Below are 18,815 nucleotides of genomic sequence, written 5' to 3' on the forward strand. Positions count from 1 at the left end.
TTTAGGAGAAGAAAACCTGCATTAAACTAAAGATGCTTGAGGCCGTTGGTACTTGGCCTTTTTGAAACGGGGGGGAGGGGTCTTGTTTTCATGACTGCTTTTATTTCTGCTCTATGTTCAGACAAAATGACACTGGCCTTCTAAATCACATAGGTTTATTGAACTTTGCTTCTCATTAACCACTTAAATGGAAATTCCAGAGAGGGGAATTTTGAATATCCTCTTGCAGTGAAGCAGAACATGTTAGCCATCAAATTCTAGTTGCTCATTCCATTGACTGGAAAAATATCTGCCATCTGATTTCTTTTAGAGGACCACATTTGAGAAAGCAAAGTTTATAGAGCTGACTTATTGCAGCTGAATTTTGGCAGTTGCAGATAGTGTTTCCACACCAAATCTTCAGCGCTGTGTAAAGCTAACTGTATGTCAGCAAGAAAAACCGCTTCATGCTTTAACAGCAACATGAACCGGGCTACTGTTTCTGGTGCATCGTTGCCTTTCAGAAAGGTTGATTTTAAAAAAAATCTTAAATTATCTCCAGGAAGTAGAAGTCTTTGCAATAAGGCTACAGGTTAGGTAACATCTGAGGGACACAGGAGAACCTAAGTCCTCCCTTAGCAGCTATTACAACTATTTAATATTTGCATTACACCCCCCACCCCGCCCCAGGCGCACACGCAAACATACACACACCAGGCTTTGGCCCTCTCTGCTGAGCACTGTATAATTGTATACAATGGTATCCAAAGAGTATACAGGCAGGGGTGAAAGTAACTTACAGGACTTACCGATACTGTCGGAGTCCTGAGGGGGGGCGTGGCCTCATCCGGAAGAGGCGTGGCCTCTCAAGATTTAAAGACCCTGGGGAACCAGCTGTGACTGGGAGACCCAGGGCCTTTAAATCAACCAGGAGCTCCCAGCTGAAGAGATGGCTGGGAGCCCCCCGGGGATCAGGGGCAAATTAAAGGGCCCGGGGCTCTGGCTGCCAGGGGGAACCCCGAGCTTTGCGGGGTTGGGGCATGGATGTAAAGGGCCTAGAGCCCTTTAAATCCTGGCCGCAGCCCGGGCTGCCAGAGCCGTGGCCGGGATTCAAAGAGCTCTGGGCTGCCCACAGCTGTGGAGAACTCTGAGCCCTTTAAATCCCAGCCCCAGCCCTGCTGCCGGAGCCGCGGCCGGGATTGAAAGGGCTCTGGGCTGCCCGCAGCAGCGGGAAGATCGGAGCCCTTCCAATCCCCACCGTGGAAGTCGATGTGGTCCGGCACGGCGTACTGGCTCTTGCCGGTACGCCGTACCTGACCGCACTGGCTTACTTTCACCTCTGTATACAGGGTTAAGCCCTGAGCCTGCACTGAGATACATACTGGGGTTCCCCTCCCTATAGAGCTCCCTGTGGCCACAAGGGGCCCAGTGCATCATTGCAGGGTTGGAGCCCATTGTCTACACAGCTTTTGTATCTGTATAACAGGGTAGGTAAGAGCTGTGATTTTTTTACCGATATAGTTACAGTGGTACGGCTCCCTAGCATAGATGTAGTTATACTGGTATAAAGGACAAAGGCTCCAGCTGGTAGGAAGAGAAGCATCCAAAGCAAGGAATCGGGCCCTGGGGAGGGAGGGATAAAATGAGGCCCAAAACATGTCATGAAAACCTTAAAACACTGCTAGAAAATAGCTTTTCTGACCCCAAAGTGTTTCTGTTTTTAAAGTCTGCTATCATGGGCCCTTCCGAGGCTGGAGGAGTGCTGTGCCTCCCACTGGGAAGATGGAAATAGCCCCTTTCCAATGATAAGCGGGAGGGCAGGCCAGGGCCTCTGCTCCTTTTAGGCATTAGCTCACGTCTGTCATATTCAAGGTGCCAGGCAGCTGTGCTTTGCCCCCCTCACATCACACCAGAATTCCCTGCAAACCATGCGGCTGCGCAGCAGCCTCCACATACTGCACGTCACAATGTGCTGCTCAGAACTCCCCTTGTGCCCCAGGACAGAGACTCCGAGCGCTACAGGGCTGGGCTGGTGACTCAGGCCCGGCCTGGCTGCTGGGCATGGAGGCAAGAGGAGCTAGCGAGGCTGGAGCAGCCACTGCTGCGCCTGTGATTGGGGCCTGGGAGCAGCTGCCCCTGGCAAGACAGCTGTGAAGCATCAGGGCCCCCGTTCCCAGTCTGGAGCCAGCTGTGCCCCCCTCGCTTTCCATGCAGAGCTCTATCCCTAATCCCCCACGTTCCCCCTTCCCCAGTCCTTGATACCCCCATTCTCCTGCTCCCCAAGCAGTGACCGACAGCCCCTCCAATGCTTCCCCTGACCCCCCAACTTTCCCCCTTGTCCATGTGAGCATGGTGGCTGCTTTACAGAGTGGTTCCCTGTGGTGGAAATGTTTGGCTCCTCCCGATTGGGGCAGTTGTTCTGTGGGGGTCACATGACTGTGCATTCTGTAGCTGGGCTCAGCTGGGCTCGGTCTGACTTGGGGTGGGGGGTGAAGCCCAGATGTCAGGAGCAGGGCGGCCAGTGACCCCAATCCCAGAGGGCCCCCTCAGTGATACACCCCTCTCCCCGAATTATAACTGTGCATCCTGCCAAATGTTTTACTTTGCATTCCTGGAGTTTGGGCATCAGTGTAAGGATCTGAGGTTGGGGTCAGAGCTAAATGAGAGGCGTAGAGAGGGCCTGATCCTGACACAAGTAGTCCTTGCTCCCTGTTCGGAAAATCTGGTCCAGAATCTCCCTCAGGACTGGAAACCCATTGCACTTGGGTTGCAACATTGACAGTTTAGAAAATGTTAGAACTGAAATAAAGCAGGGCCTGCTGGATGGGGGAAGTGAGTTACAAACGTTTATGAAAACAGAGAGAGGAAAGTTAGCTATTGATTAATTACAAGTCAGGTTTGATAAAATGTAGACACTAACATGATTTGGTTTCTGATGCCTACTCATTCGGCAGTTTACACCACTAGATTTAACTTTACCACTTGAAGTGTGTCAAAGTGGACCAGAAAGAGCCTCCTGATCAAGAATGCCCAGGAAATTAACCATTGACTGTAGTTCTGCCTGCAGTCCAGTATGGGACAATTTTTTTCCTAAATGAATTAAGAATAATCTGAAAAATAGGGCATGTTCCCCTTTAAAATTAGACATGGACGTGTTAAAGAGAAAAAGAAAAGTGCCAAGATTAGAATTACTCACTGAATGCTCCCAGCTCAATAGGGGCCATTTGAAACCAAATGAAAAAAGCCCTCAGTTTTCATTCCTACATGGTCTGACCCTCTGCAGATTGTTGGATCCTCCTCTGAAATATTTTCTAGAACCCCCCTACTCCCCCCAATAATTCACGGTATAAAGCTTCTGGTTTTAGATCAACATCATCATGAGACATTGGATCTCAAACTGCCTCTGGTCTAGCAATGAATATTGCTCATCCAGGGTAACATGGAGAAGATTCCACAGAGCAAATAAAGCAGGTAAAGAACAATGGTTGTTTACACACCAACCTATGCTATGAAACAAGGCACCCAAGAGAAAGACCTGTTTTCTTAAAGTAAAAATTCAGTTTTATTTGTATTTTAACAGAAACTGTATAATAAGAAGGCAGAGTATTTCACAAACACATTTCAACTCTTTATCCTTGGAATGGTCACTTCTCTGGCCTTTTGCTTATAAGAACTTTGGTAAAGCCAAGCAATGCGCTGTCATCTAGAGAAGTACAAGAAAGCAAACAATACCATCAGTCTTGCAAATACAGAGGCAAATTCAAGTTAGCTAGGCAAGTTGAGGATTACAAGATTTCGAGGATTACAGGAAGATGAAGAGCAGAAAAGCACATCTGTGGACATGGATTTCTTTGGTCACAGTTTTCAATCCTCTCCTCCACACAGGTTCAGCAGTGCCCTCTGGTAGTCACCCTTTGTATCTTGCTGCAAAATGAGGGAAGAAAAATTAAAATGAAACTTTATGAAGCAATGAAGGTTACATGATGTCCCAGGGTGACTGCACTCTACTACGGACTTGCAGGACAAAGTTCAAGTAGGAGTCTGTTTGTAAGCTGACGTTTTCTCTAGTGTTTGGCATGTACTATGATAAAAGTGGGGACCAGTAAGGGGAACCTTGGTATAAAATTAACAACCTAAGGGCAGAGCGCAAAGGGACATGGTTCAATTCTGTCCTATGGTTACCATCTATTGGCTATTCACCAACCTCTTCTGATCCCTGCCAACCTGGGGTAGATTTGAATCCGTAATCTCCTGGCAGAAAGGCTTCTTTAGCAAACCCTCATCTGCCCACCCACTCTCCCATTTGGTTCAATTAAGCAAAACACAAAAAACATTTCTACCATTCTAAGTCAAAGGATGTGGAATTGCACAGCTTTTCCCTTTTCCTGAATAGAGCCCCGGTCTTATTTGGAATACAATCAATAAGAAAACAATGCAGCATTCATGAAAGGTGCCTGGTCTACACAAGAAAATTAGGTAATTTAAACTAAGTCAGTCAGGGGTGTGAAAAATCCATGGCCCCTCAGCAGCACATTTAAGCCAACCTAATTCCCTGTGTAAACAGTGCTAGGTCCATGGAAGAATTCTTCCATCAATTTAGTTACTGTCTCTCAGGGAGGTGGATTAACTACAGCAATGGTGGAATCTATCCTGTCAGAGCAGGCAGTCTCTACTCTGAAGCGCCCCAGTGGCACAGCTGAGCCACCGCAGCATTTTAAGCATAGACAAGCCCATAGACTCTTTGACTGTAAGAGCTTTAGGACAGGAACTGATCTTTACTAGGCATACGTACAGTAAGAATCAGTTCCTGTCCTAACATTCTTACAGTCTAAATAGACCAGATGGATAGTGTTACCTCCTTTTCTCCGATCCTCTAGCTCCATGGGGAGCAGAGGCACAGAAAAAGTAAGTGACTTGCTTGAGGCAATCCAGTAAGTCTATTGCAGAGCTGGCGCAGCCTAACAATATTTTGGGCCCTATTGTTGGGCTGACACATAATGGTGACCTGCGAGTTCTAGCAGACTGTGTTCCATTGCTATGGGCATTTGGCCAGAATACACAGCCATAACAGAACGCTAAAGTTTAGTATCTAAGTGGTGGTTAGAATCCTTGTGTGAACCAGTTTAATATCCAGCTAGTTCCTAATGGAATACATTGCATGTCACTCCCCAATATAACAATATGGCCTTTTCTTAGGAGACTCAGTGTAAATGAAAGATTTTTGCTCTCTCTGCCAGTAAAGAGGGACCGGGGAAACTCCCCCTGTATATGAACCAAGGACATAAGATGTCAGCCACATCGCTGCTCACTCTGTAGTGAAAACTGGATGGGCACTGAACAACAACATGTAAAGGAATATCTGGCCCCAAACTGTCTCTGTGGCGGCTCCACAGCTGGGACCACCATTGCCTACTCTGAGAGGGTACTTCCCCTTTTGGAAACCAGCACCCACATACTTCTTTCAGCTTTATGCTGCCCCCAGGACTAACTCTTTCCCAGGGCCAGAGTCTCAGAGAATGCTGTAGGAGAGTGCACTAATAGTGCAGGAGTGGGTGGTGCATGGGTGGATGGTGCGTTGCAGAAGTCATCTCAGAAGGGGCCACTTCACCCAGAACGGACATCTTGTTTCAGCATTCCATTGAGGGTAAAAGAATGGGCCTCTTGGACTCAGGATTCTGATTTCAATTCACCCCATTGCCAGGCACCACTCATACAAATACTGGATGGGGGAAGGAAGTTGAGACTCCTACATGGTGACGTGTGTGTGTCCATAATATGGTGACAGGTGTGTGCGTGTCCATAACATATCTGGTGATCAGAGGCACGAGCCGCTGCTGCTGTGAGCCAGTAACCAGGGAAACAAAGTTCCCGGTTCTCCATCTAATATTTATGAAGGGAAAAAATAGCTAGAGACTTATCTTCCCCCACTCCTCGTGGGCCACAGACAGCGGTTACTCTAGCTCTAGGCCTACGGTAACTTCCACAGACAGCACAGCCTGGAATCAGGCAGGAATTTACATGACCTCTTCTTCCTTGGGCAGCTCCAGAGCAAGCCTGTCTGTGGCTATTTTTTTCTCTGTTTGGCATTCTGGGAAGACCCAGCTTTTCCCCAGGGATGTGGACATTTTCCCCCAGACTGGTGCACAGTCAGCATATGCAGCCTAAAATCTACATATAATTTTGCTGGCTAGACTCTCTGAGTGTACAGCACCTAAAAACTAAGGGTGGGATTTTTCAGAAGTGCTTGGCATTGATCTAACTGCTCCCACTGAAGTCAGTGATAAAATTCCTATCGACTTCAATGGGTGCAATTAGACCAATGCTGAGTGCTTCTGAAAATCCCATACAATGATTATAACAAGGAGCCTTGTGATTTACCTGGATGAAATAATAGAGGGATTTTCCATATTTCCTCTTGAATTCACTCTTAATTTTCAGCATATCAACCTCCGAGCGGGAGACCATAATCCTGATCAGGATCTTATCACGGGTTCCTTTGCCCTAAAAGCAGATTTACATTGAAAGCTGGAGTATGGTGAAGTGAAAAAACAAGAGAACCAGTGTCTTGTAAGGAGGGAGAGAATCTACTGATGAGCTGTACATTGCTGCAGGAAAAGGTCACAATCAATTACCTCTTTCTGCATTCACAACTCTCCCCTAAAAACCTGAGGATCAAGCTTATTGTCCAAACAATACTGTCCTCCATTTGGTCAATATATTAGTGTGCATTTTCCATTACAGCAGAAGCAGTACATTTACATCTTTAGACACCAGCACTGGGACACCAGGAGCTGCTGCAGGAACTTGCACTGTAGCAGGGTACTGGCTTTGCTCTCTATTCATTCTAGTCTATAGTTCTTACATCACCCTCATCACCTTATCTAAGCACGTTCCAGTAATGCATTATACCATATGGCTAACATTTGTCCCATGTGGTCTCTCATTCTCTCCCCGAGAGAGAGAGAGAGAGAGAGAGAGAGAGAGAGAGAGAATAGTGCATGCAATTTAGCACTTTGTTTTAATAGGGTTTGATTTCTGGGGTGTGGGTGAGTGTTTAATTCACAGTTTCTTTGTTCAGTGAAGGCTAATTAACTGTTACTCTAGAACTTGCAAAACCACTCTCCTTCAGTGTCACCTCCCCAAAATGATGACAGTGATTGTATTTCAGTGGAGCAATTTTAAAAAATATTTAGTCTCCAAAGGGCATCCCCCCAAACATTATAACAATTTAAAGTTACAGCTGAGTCAGTCTGAATACTAAGCATTTGACAGTGTTCCATTGAACCAATTTAAAAGCACATGGGTCTGAGAGTCCTAAGGTTAAACCATCAGTTCAAAGAGGCTCATCACTAATTTCTTTGGCATCTGGAAAGTTTCACTCAAACTTGCTTAACAATTCTCTCTCTAGATAACAGAGTGCCTTCTTACATAAAACAATCTTCCTCTTCTATTAATCAATCTTGTTTCATCCTTGGGCACCTTCTCTACAGTGTGGTGACTGAACCAGGACACAAAGGTGATCTAACATGTAATGGGCTCTAAAACAACTTCTTGTGACTTGTGTTCACTGCCTGCATTTTCACATCCCAGAATTCTGGTAACCGCTGGGTTGTAGTCATGCACTTTCCAAAATTTCATTACTCCATTCCTATGCTCACTTTCTCTTGCCATGTATTCTGTGCATGGTGTCTCTTCTGACTCCTACCTACCTATGGGCCAGATACATTTCTCATTCACTTCAATGGGAGTAGGACTGGGCTATAGCTTGTACTTAATTTGAGTGTCAAGCTTCGTTCTATCTGTTCATCTGCACTCCCAGCTTATCTAAGTAACTCTAGCTTTTGTCACTTTCCTCTACATTAATTGCTGCTTAACCCAGGAACTCCAGACTAAGTTTATTCTGGAAAAAGTGAACACTAATATTTCATCAATGTATACATTCCTGGCCTAAGGGAAAACATGCACATGACAGATGAGTGTGGAAAAACTAACTGATGTTCACCACTGCTCTACGCTTTGATGACAATAGCAGATTTGAAATAACATTTGTTGAGGGTTCTGTTAGAATTCTTTCTGTTCTACTTTCGCAAGCAGGTGCCATTAGTCTATTATTTTTTGCACTGAATACGTCTGCTGACATGAATGGACAAGATGCATTAGATTAGTTTCTCTATGCATAATTCTTAAAGCATTCTTTTGAAGAAGGCCAGCCATGATGCCATCAGTCAGCATTCCAGTGCCATCTAAACAATCATAGATGTAATGGAGACTAAAGATTAAAATGGAGTTAGGACTACGAAGAGGAGCAAAAAAATTCAGTACTAAGAAACAAGGCCTTCTTTAGTCCACCGTACCTTCATGGAGTCGTACAATCGGTCAGCAAAATACAACTGCTTGTTCTGAATACACTGGACTGCAAAGTGAAGAACATATTATTGGTTAAACATACTGCAGACACTCAGATCTGCAAACTAAAATGGCTTAGTCTCCTCCTTTATAGATCTGATAGTTAAAAAGGTAATAATTGGAGATATACCCATCTCCTAGAACTGGAAGGGACCTTGAAAGGTCATTGAGTCCAGCCCCCTGCCTTCACTAGCAGGACCAATTTTTGTCCCAGATCCCTAAGTGGCCTCCTCAAGGATTGAACTCACAACCCTGGGTTTAGCAGGCCAATGCTCAAACCACTGAGCTATCCCTCCCCTAGTTGAGCTAGGAGAGGGTTTTCAGAAAGATATGGCTTCCCACTCCCCAAAAAACAAACCAACAAAACCCCAGAGACAAATGATTTGTGTCTGAAACATTTGTTACCTAGAAGTTAATATGTTTAAGTACCTGTACCAAGGAAGGTTTGCAATGTAACCCCAGCTCCCTAAAATCAAAAAGTATTTTCTCTCCTCAAACTGCTATCACATCTCACTATGGTGTCCCCCCAGGATTCAGTCTTTGACCCATACTCTACTTGTCTAACACATTCTGGTCACATTCTCTCTGAAAATGTTAATGCAGATGACACCCAAATAGATTTCCTCTTCATGGTTTTGGCTTTTCTTCATTTCTTGTCTTAAACAAGAGCCTGACTTTACCATAATTTCTATCAACTCAGTGTATCTGAAACAAATATCCCACTGCCAGAACTTCCCTCCACCAAAATGCCACCACCTCAATCTCATTCCACACTCCAAACCTCACATTCACCCTTACAATTCCTGTCCATTTCACAGAAAACAGTCCCAAATCAACCTCCATTTTCTAGTCTCCAAAATCCATGGACTGGCTTCACCGCAACACACACATCCCCTCTTCCAGCCACCCACCTTCTCCAATGTTTTTCAACCCTCCAGGTTTCCAAAGAACAAACCCCAAGCAAATATTTAATGCATCAGATTGGAGCTGTAATACCCCCTTTTTACAAAGAGCTGAAGGAACAATTCAGTCTCCACTGAAGATTATAAACTGGAGATTATAAACTAGAGATGAACTAACAGCAGCTCATCCACTTTAAACAGCTGGGTTCTGCCTCATCTCAGCAAGTAGATTGTGAGAGCCTTGGAATGGCTTTCAGTGAAACCTATTCTTAATAATCTTAACAATGGTTCACTTACCAAGATTAATGAAGGCAACTTCCAGGTCTCCCTTGACCTCCTTCTTGATGCTCTCCAACATATCATAAGGGCTGTAGCTCTTGTACCTCTCAAACACTATAATAAGGAAGAAAACAATTAAAAGAACAGAAGAGTACTTGAGTTGTACACACAAATTCAGGGGAGCAGAAAGACTATGTGCACAAAAAACTGCACAGTGCAACTAGAGAGGGGCCAGGGGACATTAAGAATTTTGACCACTAATATCCAGATACTATGCTAACTCCTTTTCATATCCGTGAATGAACAGATACATTTCAGGAAGTTCTCAATTAATCAATGATTTGGGAAAATGTCACCATGTATTAGCTTGGTTTTCTCATTAGGATATATGAAAATCACCGTGACAGACCATCCATCAGATAGATATTGGTCCAATCTGCATCTACTTAGCACTGTGGAAGTTAAGCTCTCAGAAATAAAAGAACCTCTCAAAGGAGTTTCCTGGATGGTTCTTATGTAAACACCAGAGGCCACTCCTGGGATCCACTGACATAAGCTTTACATGTGTGATGTTTACATACAGCAATTGTGTGCCTAAATGTAGGCCTTTACGCAAGATTGCAGGAGTGAATTTAGAGACCAATTTTGAAAGTGTAGCTTTTAAGATCTGCTGCTGGGTGTGTATGCATGTTCGAACAGGGACATTAATGTATTTACTCTAGAGATACAAATGCATTTCTTTTTAAATAGTCATGGCTCAGCAGATAAACTTTTCACAAACATCTCCCTGTTTCCTGGGTTCTTACGCTTGATTAAATCATTATTGCAACCAAGCAATGACCATCTCCTTCTAACTCCCTGCTATGGAATTCTTCTTTCAACAGTACCTTTCTGGAGGTGGGGAATGCTCCTTTCAGTCATAATATTAATCCACTTAGGAACATCAGTTCCCTTCCTCTTCACACCAGCATCATAGAGGTCCTGTGGTTAGAATAAAAAGTGCTATTTTAGCTACCAGGGGTAAAATGAAGGAGCTACTGTCCTACTAAACAGTTTCAAGTCCTACTAGAGCCAAATCAGAGGGGGAGGTTAGGTGTAGACACATACTTAAACTAACCACTTAGGGGAATGCATACAGAAGGAATGGACTTACAGACCTGATTCTCAACTAACGCAGGTTTTACTTTACTATAATTCCACTGACATCAGTGAAGTTACTCTTGACCTCCCATAGAACAGTCAGGTCCTGGGTATAATGGTGACAGGTGATTGGGACATTTATATAAAACTGTCAATAAATGTAATTCATTAAAAGAAAGATTTCTCCAGATTCTCTCTCGGAATCATCTGGGCACCATTATTTTTGAATCTCAGCAGAGGACCACTGCCCTATTATGAAACTCCACTAGGAAGTCTCTTTTTGTCAATGTATCCATGGAAGCAATAAGACAGCTGTGTATGGCTGTCGGTGGGAAAGGAAGACCCTACATGGAAATGGTTGAGCTCTCACGATCATAAGTGGTGCATGCTGAAACCAATATTATGTCCATAATATGCTAGGGAATATATGCACCTCTATGTGAAAAAGTAAGCAACATTTTTATATTGTCTATTCAAAGTTGTCCACGATTTATTTTAAAGACATAGTATGATTTGGGGAGTTCAGTCACCACTCATCACCAGCACTTACCCTAGCATCTATGTCAATCAGCTCATAATCAATCACAGAAGTGTCCTCAGACCTTTTACCCTTCAAACAAGAAGAACAAACATTTAGCAAATGTATCCAAATTGAAACAGTGCAAGCTGCTATCTACATTTTTTCTCTTGGTTCATGTCAGCCAACATTTGCCAAATGAGCATTACAGCACGTTCCAACTCAACGCAGTTATGTTAGTTACTTTCTCGTCAAATTGCATTGTCATTCAGCATCTGCATCACATTCTTTCAAATTGTCAGTTATGCAGTGGTGATGCACATGAATCCAAACTTGCTATCAGTCAGGTGGTTAGATTTCTGATACAGCTAGTCACAATCAATGTACATGACTTTTCACAACTGGTGAGTGGACTGAGAAACATGACAGAATAAGGAAAACTAAACAGAGAAAAACACATACCGACTCAGAATATCTTACCTTTGCCAGGGAAACCATCAGCTTGCGGAAGTCACCAGAGGTGTCAGACACAATGTCCTTTTCCAGTTCTGTCTTGTACACTAGAACACAGCAGATATTTTTCTATTTACTGCTGATCCACAAATATTACCCCATATCTTATCAAGGTCAACCGGAGGGATGATAGCTGCAAGTTACTTTAGATACTGTATTGGGAAGACATATACGAATAACTGGCTAGTCTATTAAAACACAGCAAGAGGTTGTTCAAAGGGTGGCACTGTGGGATCCCTGGTGCCATCCAGGCTTGTTTTGCCAGCACTTATTATTTAAATACAACCACACCACACCCAGGCTCTTGAGTAAGTGTTTTATTACAGCAGATTCAGATAATCAGTCATTGATTTTTTAGACTGCTTGCAGCTAAGAGACAATTTTATGCAAAATAAACATAGTTTAAATAAGTATGCTTAAATACAGGAGTGCTGCCTGTGTTTCTGGCTGGCAATAAAGCATTTTATTTCTTATTAGAGTAGCAATTTTCTGCATTGCTATAAGGCTACTACTTTCCCTCTGGAATTCTAGAGGTATCTATCCCTGGATCCTTCTATTTTACCATCTACGTGGTTTCATCCAATTCGTCACTATATTATTTTCATCTTATGCCATTAACACACAGCTGTCTTTGTTAATACTTTATTGACTCAGCCACTGCTACTTTATAGAATTGTTTGCAGCTATCAAAGAACAAATATATGACAATTTTCCCCAATTAAAACTAAATAAGACACTTGTTGCTACCCATGAACACACTGGACATCTTTGTTACTGTTTGTGATTAATGTGACTTGAAACATGAAAGGGTCGTAAGAAATCTTAAGGAATACTAAGGAAGGTAAGTTGGATACTAAACTTACATTCAAATCACTTAAATCTGGTTACCGTCAACTGAGAAATGGAGCTAGGAATGAATAATATCCTTCAGCAAAGTTGGGGGAGAGAATCCATGCTTTTATCAAGTCTTATCCAGATTTCTTTGTATGCCTTTTTTTTGCAGCTCTTATCAATTAAGGTGATAAAAAGGCTTCTTCAATAGGTTACAAAATCAGCTGCTCAACATGGACCGAATCTATGAGTAAGATTTTGCTCTCACTTACTCTGATTCTGTTTTCCTTACAATAAAAGTAGAAAATGGATGATTGCGGCTGTTTTCACATGAGAGAAATGATTGGTGGATACTTGTTTACCACAAGATCTGCAGTTAATTCCAAGGCACCAAACCTTGAAAGACAAATTTCTTCCTCCGTGGAAAATGCTTCTGGGATTCAAGTTAATTTCAAGGCAAAAAGTTAAGTGAAAACAACATTTGGAAGCCATAATTCCAGCTAGCCATCATGGCACCTTAATTTGTGCATAGTTGGTTATTAGAAAGGGCAGGCAGTAGGTGAAATCCTGGGCTTCATTGACACGTGTGGGTCCATAAATCATAAGGTCTTAGATACAGTATTTATGGTAGGCAGCTTGTCCAGGTCATGTTTAATTACGCTGAAAACTTCATCAGTTATGCCAGCATAAATACCTTTGCCCGTTGTATTTGACCAAAACACTAGGGATAATGTGAATCCCCAGGAAAGTCAATGGTTAAAAGTTTTCCAAACTTTCCCATCACTCATCCAAAAGGAGAAAATGGAACGGCCTAAGTTCACTGTGTTGAAAACACTAACACATACTTACTTTCCCTGTAGACTTTGTTAATTTCACAAAGCTCCTGGTTTGTCCTGGAGCAGATGATCTCAATGAGAGTATCTTCATCAGTCCCCAAACCCTGAAACATAGGTAAGTTTTCATTTGACACTAAAAATGAGCAGACTGCTAGAATGGTACAGAGGCTGGTTTTAGCAACAGGCTACATACTACAATTAGTAGTGCTTCAATTTTGTATTTGAGTTCCTTCAAATCTCTGGGGTGAATGCCATCTGGTCCTGGTGACTTCTTATCATTTAATTTAGCAATGTGTTCTAAAACCTTGTCTACTTCTCTGCAATGGCCTTGTCTTTCTAGAGTGCTCCTTTAACATCTTGGTCATCTAGTGACTTCCTGCTTCTGATGAACTTAAAATAATTCTTACCATCAGTTTCTGCATCTTTAGCAAGTTGCTTCTCAAATTCTTTCTTGCCCTGCCTTATTATATTTTTTACACTGAACCTGCTGGAGTTTGCGCACCTTCCTATTATCCTCATTAGGATAGGACTTCCACAATTTTACAGGATGCCTTTTTGCCTCTAACAGCTTCCATTACTTAGGTGGCATGCTTTTGATCCTCTTACTGCCTTTTCTGAGTCGGGGTATACCTCTAGCCTGAGCCATGCAGAAGAGTCAAAGGTCATCTGTCTACAGGTCAAAACCCCAGGAAGAGACTTCTCACACTGCATTATTTTACATCTAAAAAATGGAGTAATTTATGAAGAAACCTACCATTTTGTAATCACTTCTTTAATAATAGAAAAAACAAGAAGAATCTAATACCAAACAATTTACAAAAAGGCTCACACAACAGAAACAGGAAAATCTCCTCACTAGGTTTGTTCTAATAAATGTCTGGGAAGGAGTAGAGATTAATAACAAAAATACTTATTATATTTTTGTTTTGCTTTCAGATATATTGATGTTCATATAAACACTCTTTTTTGGGGAGGGGAGGAGGGGGGATAGTGATAATATTGTAGTTACCACAAACTAATTCTCAACATTAGTCTTTTTCTGGAATAAAACAGGCTATACATATTAACAAGACCTTCCCCCCTGTTTCAAACTCTCAAGATCTTTAGAAAAAGTACCCTTAATGCTGAAACTCCAGGAGACTTTGTGGGGCAAATCTTCAGCCAACTTAACAAATCATCTTAATTTTTGCTTGCATCTTATTTACGGGTTAAAAAAACCACCCCAAAACTGGCATGTGCTAGCACAAATAAATGAGTTTGAGGCCCATCTGCCTGATCCGTGCATGTACATGCCTGTTTACATGGGCAAATGTGGATTTCATCCATACAAAAAGAGTTGCACTTGCATTTTAAGGCTAATTTAAAGCCAGAATTGAACATTTAGCCCTGTGCATGGCAATCCGTTGGTGCTCCTTGCTCATAAGATAGTGATATCTGAGGCTAAACATATCCCAAGGAGTTTATTAGACCACGACTGTTTATAGCCCTTCTAATGTATTGAAGTATATCTGACCTCAATGCATACAAATGTAAACACAAATTTCCGGTGCCAAACCTGTGCCTCTTCATACATTAGGTATTCTCAAAGTAGGATGAGATCAAGCTTTCCACACTGGTTTTATCACCCTACCTGTTTTGGGGTTTTGGTTTTTGGCTATAGAAAACCAGAAGTCACTAAAGAAGCTCACATTTGTTAATGGCTTGGTGAAATCTATTTATAGAACACACCACCATCATCTGCCCTGAGTCAGGCATACACAGTCATGAGCCACTCCAGACAGCGTGACAGTTGCATCTGTTCCAGAGAACGAGACAGAAAAGCACATCAAAATGTGCAAAGGGTAGAAACTTTGTATGTTCAGAACACGTCACCTATTTGTTCAAAGTATTAGGTCATTAATGCCTCTTCAATGTGTTTGTGGCTTTTATATTGTTACTGTTGCGATCTATTTTTATTGTCTAAACATGGAGTCAGTTAGACTCTGACACCTGTATAACATGTGGTTTATTTTAGAATGCATTTGATCATGGGGACACTTAGACCCTCAACACAAGCACTGTGCAGTGTGCTGCTGAATCTAGGAGCGTTTTAACTTGTTCATAGTTCACTGGTTACAAAAGTGTCCGTTTTAATTGCATCCCATGTGGGTTTTTTTCTTCACAATTTTGACATACGAGGGGTCTCCAAGACCCCAATACAGAAATAGCTGGGTGATTTTTGGTCCAATATGAGGATTAATACCAAAAACTACTCTCACCGTCTCTTCTTTTGTGGTATTTTTTCTCTATGCTACTTATTATGGGGGATTTTATGTATTTGATTTCCCCATAAATATTTGTCAATGAATATGATAATGATTTTTTATGAATAAATTCTGTGGGGATTTCTTCTTTCCTCATCTAAGATTCTCCTTGGATTTGGCTTATTAAGCAACCTTCAAATAAAAAAAACTAATGAGTCAAGCCAAATTAAAGCTCATACATGAATGGCAGCATTTAACAACCACCGCTGAAAACTCTAACAGCAGGCTCAGGATATCAAGCTTTGGATCAGTGGAAGAGCTGAACATATGAGCTTATGAAGAGGACACAAGTACTCAGTCACCAACTGAAAGTATAACAACTATACAATGCCACAAACAGTGGTTCTGGTGAGAGCTTCGCAGCCTGATCTTCTGGCTACAAATATAGTACTGGGACAGTGACTGTCCATAATTAGAGACATATAAATAATCAGAAGACAGAATGAAAACCAAGCATCTATATATATGATGTGGAATAAAATACAGACTGTATCTGTTTCAGCCAACAGAGGGCAGCATTTGATTGTCCAAAAGAACCAACTTTTGACTCCGATTTATTAAATGGTTTTGTTATTACCTGTACCTGACATTTTTCTATGAGTGAGGATGTCTGTTAACTAGTTCAGTCTCTTGCTTCCAACTTTAACATAAATTGTTCACACCATTTTTTTTAAATTAGTGGAAAAAACAAATTAAAAAACCCCAAATTTACCTAACCAAGAATATCAAAAATTTAAGTGAGAAGTTGGGTGAGGTAATATCTTTTGCTGGAACAACTTCTGTTGGTGAGAGAGAGAAGCTTTCGAGCCACACAGAGCTCTTCTTCAGGTCTAGGAAATGAACTCCCAGCAAGGGCCACTCTACCTTGAACGGTCCCTCGCAATCATAGGCGACAACTCTGTGGGTGCTCCGGGGCTGGAGCACCCACGGGAAAAAATTGGTGGGTGCAGCAGCTCCCCGCGGCCCCCCAGCTCACCTCCGCTCCATCTCCGCCTCCTCCCCTGAGTGCATCGCTGCTCCACTTCTCCCCACTCCCTCCCAGGAGGAGGGGAGAGGTGGGCCTGGGGATTTGTGGAAGGGGTTAGAATGGGGGCAGGGAAGGGGCAGAGTTGGGGGAGGGAGGCGAGAGCACCCACCGGTGCCGGGTAAAGTCGGTGCCTATTCTCGCAATAGGTTCTAACTACTTATGCTAAACAATCTGCACCACCTTGCATTTTGCTGTGATGCTGGCAGTTCCTTTACTGGACCTGAAGAAGAGCTCTGTGTAGCTCGAAAGCTCGTCTCTTTCACCAACACAAGTTGTTCAATAAAAGACATTATCTGACTCACCTTGTCTCTCTAATATCCTGGGGCCGAAACGGCTACAACTACATTGCATACAAAAATTTAAGTGACATTTAGAAATATGAAAGCCAAAACATGAGTTTCCTTGTAGGATTTTAAAAGCAAATCTGGGCGCAGGTAGGTGTTCACAATTTTTTTTGCATGTGCACAAAGTTAGAGTCAGTTTTCAAAGCCGTCCTTTCAGAGGCTTCTAGGGGTGCATAAGAAATATGACTTATGTGTCCCTGTGTTCAGATTCTATGGAGGGAAAGGACTAGGTATGAGACACACTCTCACTATCAGTGATGTGACCCAGTAATTGGAAATGATTTATGTTCTATCACAGGAGTTTTTGGCTCTCGCTAACAACTTGTCTAAATTGTTTTAATACTGTAAACACTTTAAAAAAAATGTAGAAATGCGATCAGGAAAGTAGTTTGCTTTCCAAATGTCCTTGTACAGGTGCCTATTCAAAGCAGCTGATCAGTTATGTCCTTAGCTGCATGTTCATTCTTCAAAGTTATTTTTAAAAAAAAAGTGACAAACATTTAGATGAAAAATCTCACCTGGCCCAAGAATTTAACAAGTGGATACTGATTTTGGGTGCCTTACATTGGACACCTGAAAACTGTAGCACTTAAAAATACGTGGCCATTTTTTAAAATCATGGCCTTAGGTGGCAATTCCAAAGGATGATGACAGACTTACTTGAAGCAACTTTAATTTCAGTGCTCATTTACCTTCATGGCAGCTTTCAGTTCAGAAGCATCATACTGAGCCGGTGTCTTCAACAGGCCCAAAATCACTGCCTCCAGGTGACCTGAGAGAGCTGCCTTCAGTGCTGCAGGAAGTTCCTTTACAAAAATAAAAGGAGAAAATGATTAAAGCTCATTTTTGACCTCCAGACAATTCTGCCTTCAGTGATTGTGACTCTCCAAGATTGTTACTGCTTTTCCTGGAGAGTGGATAAGGAAACAGAAGACAGGGTCTTTCTTCAGTGAAGTCTAGAGAGGAAAAATGGGGCAAGTGGAGTCTCCTTCACCTCTTTAAAGGAAATTATCACCAATCTGCACCAACCCTCACTGCTAGAGAGAATAATAAATAGAGGCAGATGTGTCCATTTCCTAGGATGTGGTGAAACTCAGGGAGCTACAGCTTAGAGTTCACATTATCTTATAGTTTTCAGGTCTTATTTTAAATGACACAGATTAATTGCACTGCCATGCAGCTAAGAAACACCAAATCCTTATAATCAGTTTTGGTCCCAAGTCAGTCAGTAACCTCCCTAATTTGGAGTTCTCAAAAGGGCACAGTTGAGTTCATTGCAGCTGTTAGATGTCTCATATGAACAAGTTTTGGTAAAAAGGAAACAAAAGAAAGGCCATTACGACCTCAACCAAGTTCTGCAGAAGCTCAGCCTAGACAGTGAGAAAGAGCCTCTCTAATCCATTCCAGTGGAGTATGATTGATTCCAATTAACTTTGTGTGCCGTCTAATCTTTGCATTTCAGTGTAAGGGTTAAAAAGCATACAACCCAATGCAATGGGATTAGAAAAAAACAGTTTAATTCAAATAAGTTTGGGAGTGTTAATTTCTTTCTTCTCCCCTTGGCTTTCCAACTTTGGGCTTGTCTACATGGCACTGGTAAAGCACACTAGACAGGCGTGATTTGTAGAATGCTCTAATTTCCCCATGTAGACACTCCGGGTGCACTCTAAAAGGCACCTAATTTGTGTTGATGGGAATCCTGTTCCAAACAAGATTACGTTGACACAAACGAGCACCT

The 18,815-nt window shown here is 42.4% G+C and overlaps 1 protein-coding gene across 3 annotated transcripts in view; it reads right to left on the bottom strand.

Moving 5' to 3' along the window:
* Window positions 1-3,515: 3,515 nt before the first annotated feature.
* The window catches only part of ANXA2 (annexin A2), a 43,909-nt gene continuing 28,609 nt past the window's right edge, over window positions 3,516-18,815 (bottom strand). For 2 of the 3 annotated variants that reach the window (XM_044979353.1, XM_044979352.1), the window contains exons 5-12: window positions 17,770-17,883; window positions 13,417-13,507; window positions 11,704-11,783; window positions 11,257-11,316; window positions 10,454-10,547; window positions 9,585-9,680; window positions 8,334-8,392; window positions 6,220-6,480 (exon numbers count right to left, since the gene is read on the bottom strand). In XM_044979353.1, the coding sequence (XP_044835288.1) occupies window positions 6,235-6,480; window positions 8,334-8,392; window positions 9,585-9,680; window positions 10,454-10,547; window positions 11,257-11,316; window positions 11,704-11,783; window positions 13,417-13,507; window positions 17,770-17,883 (840 nt within the window). In that variant the 3' untranslated portion in view covers window positions 6,220-6,234. Of the gene's footprint in view, window positions 3,904-6,219; window positions 6,481-8,333; window positions 8,393-9,584; window positions 9,681-10,453; window positions 10,548-11,256; window positions 11,317-11,703; window positions 11,784-13,416; window positions 13,508-17,769; window positions 17,884-18,815 lie in introns of those variants that run through there. The other variant, XM_044979354.1, reaches the window with a different exon arrangement.

This window comes from Mauremys mutica, chromosome 11 (assembly GCF_020497125.1).
Source record: "Mauremys mutica isolate MM-2020 ecotype Southern chromosome 11, ASM2049712v1, whole genome shotgun sequence".
Classification (NCBI taxonomy): Eukaryota; Metazoa; Chordata; order Testudines; family Geoemydidae; genus Mauremys; species Mauremys mutica.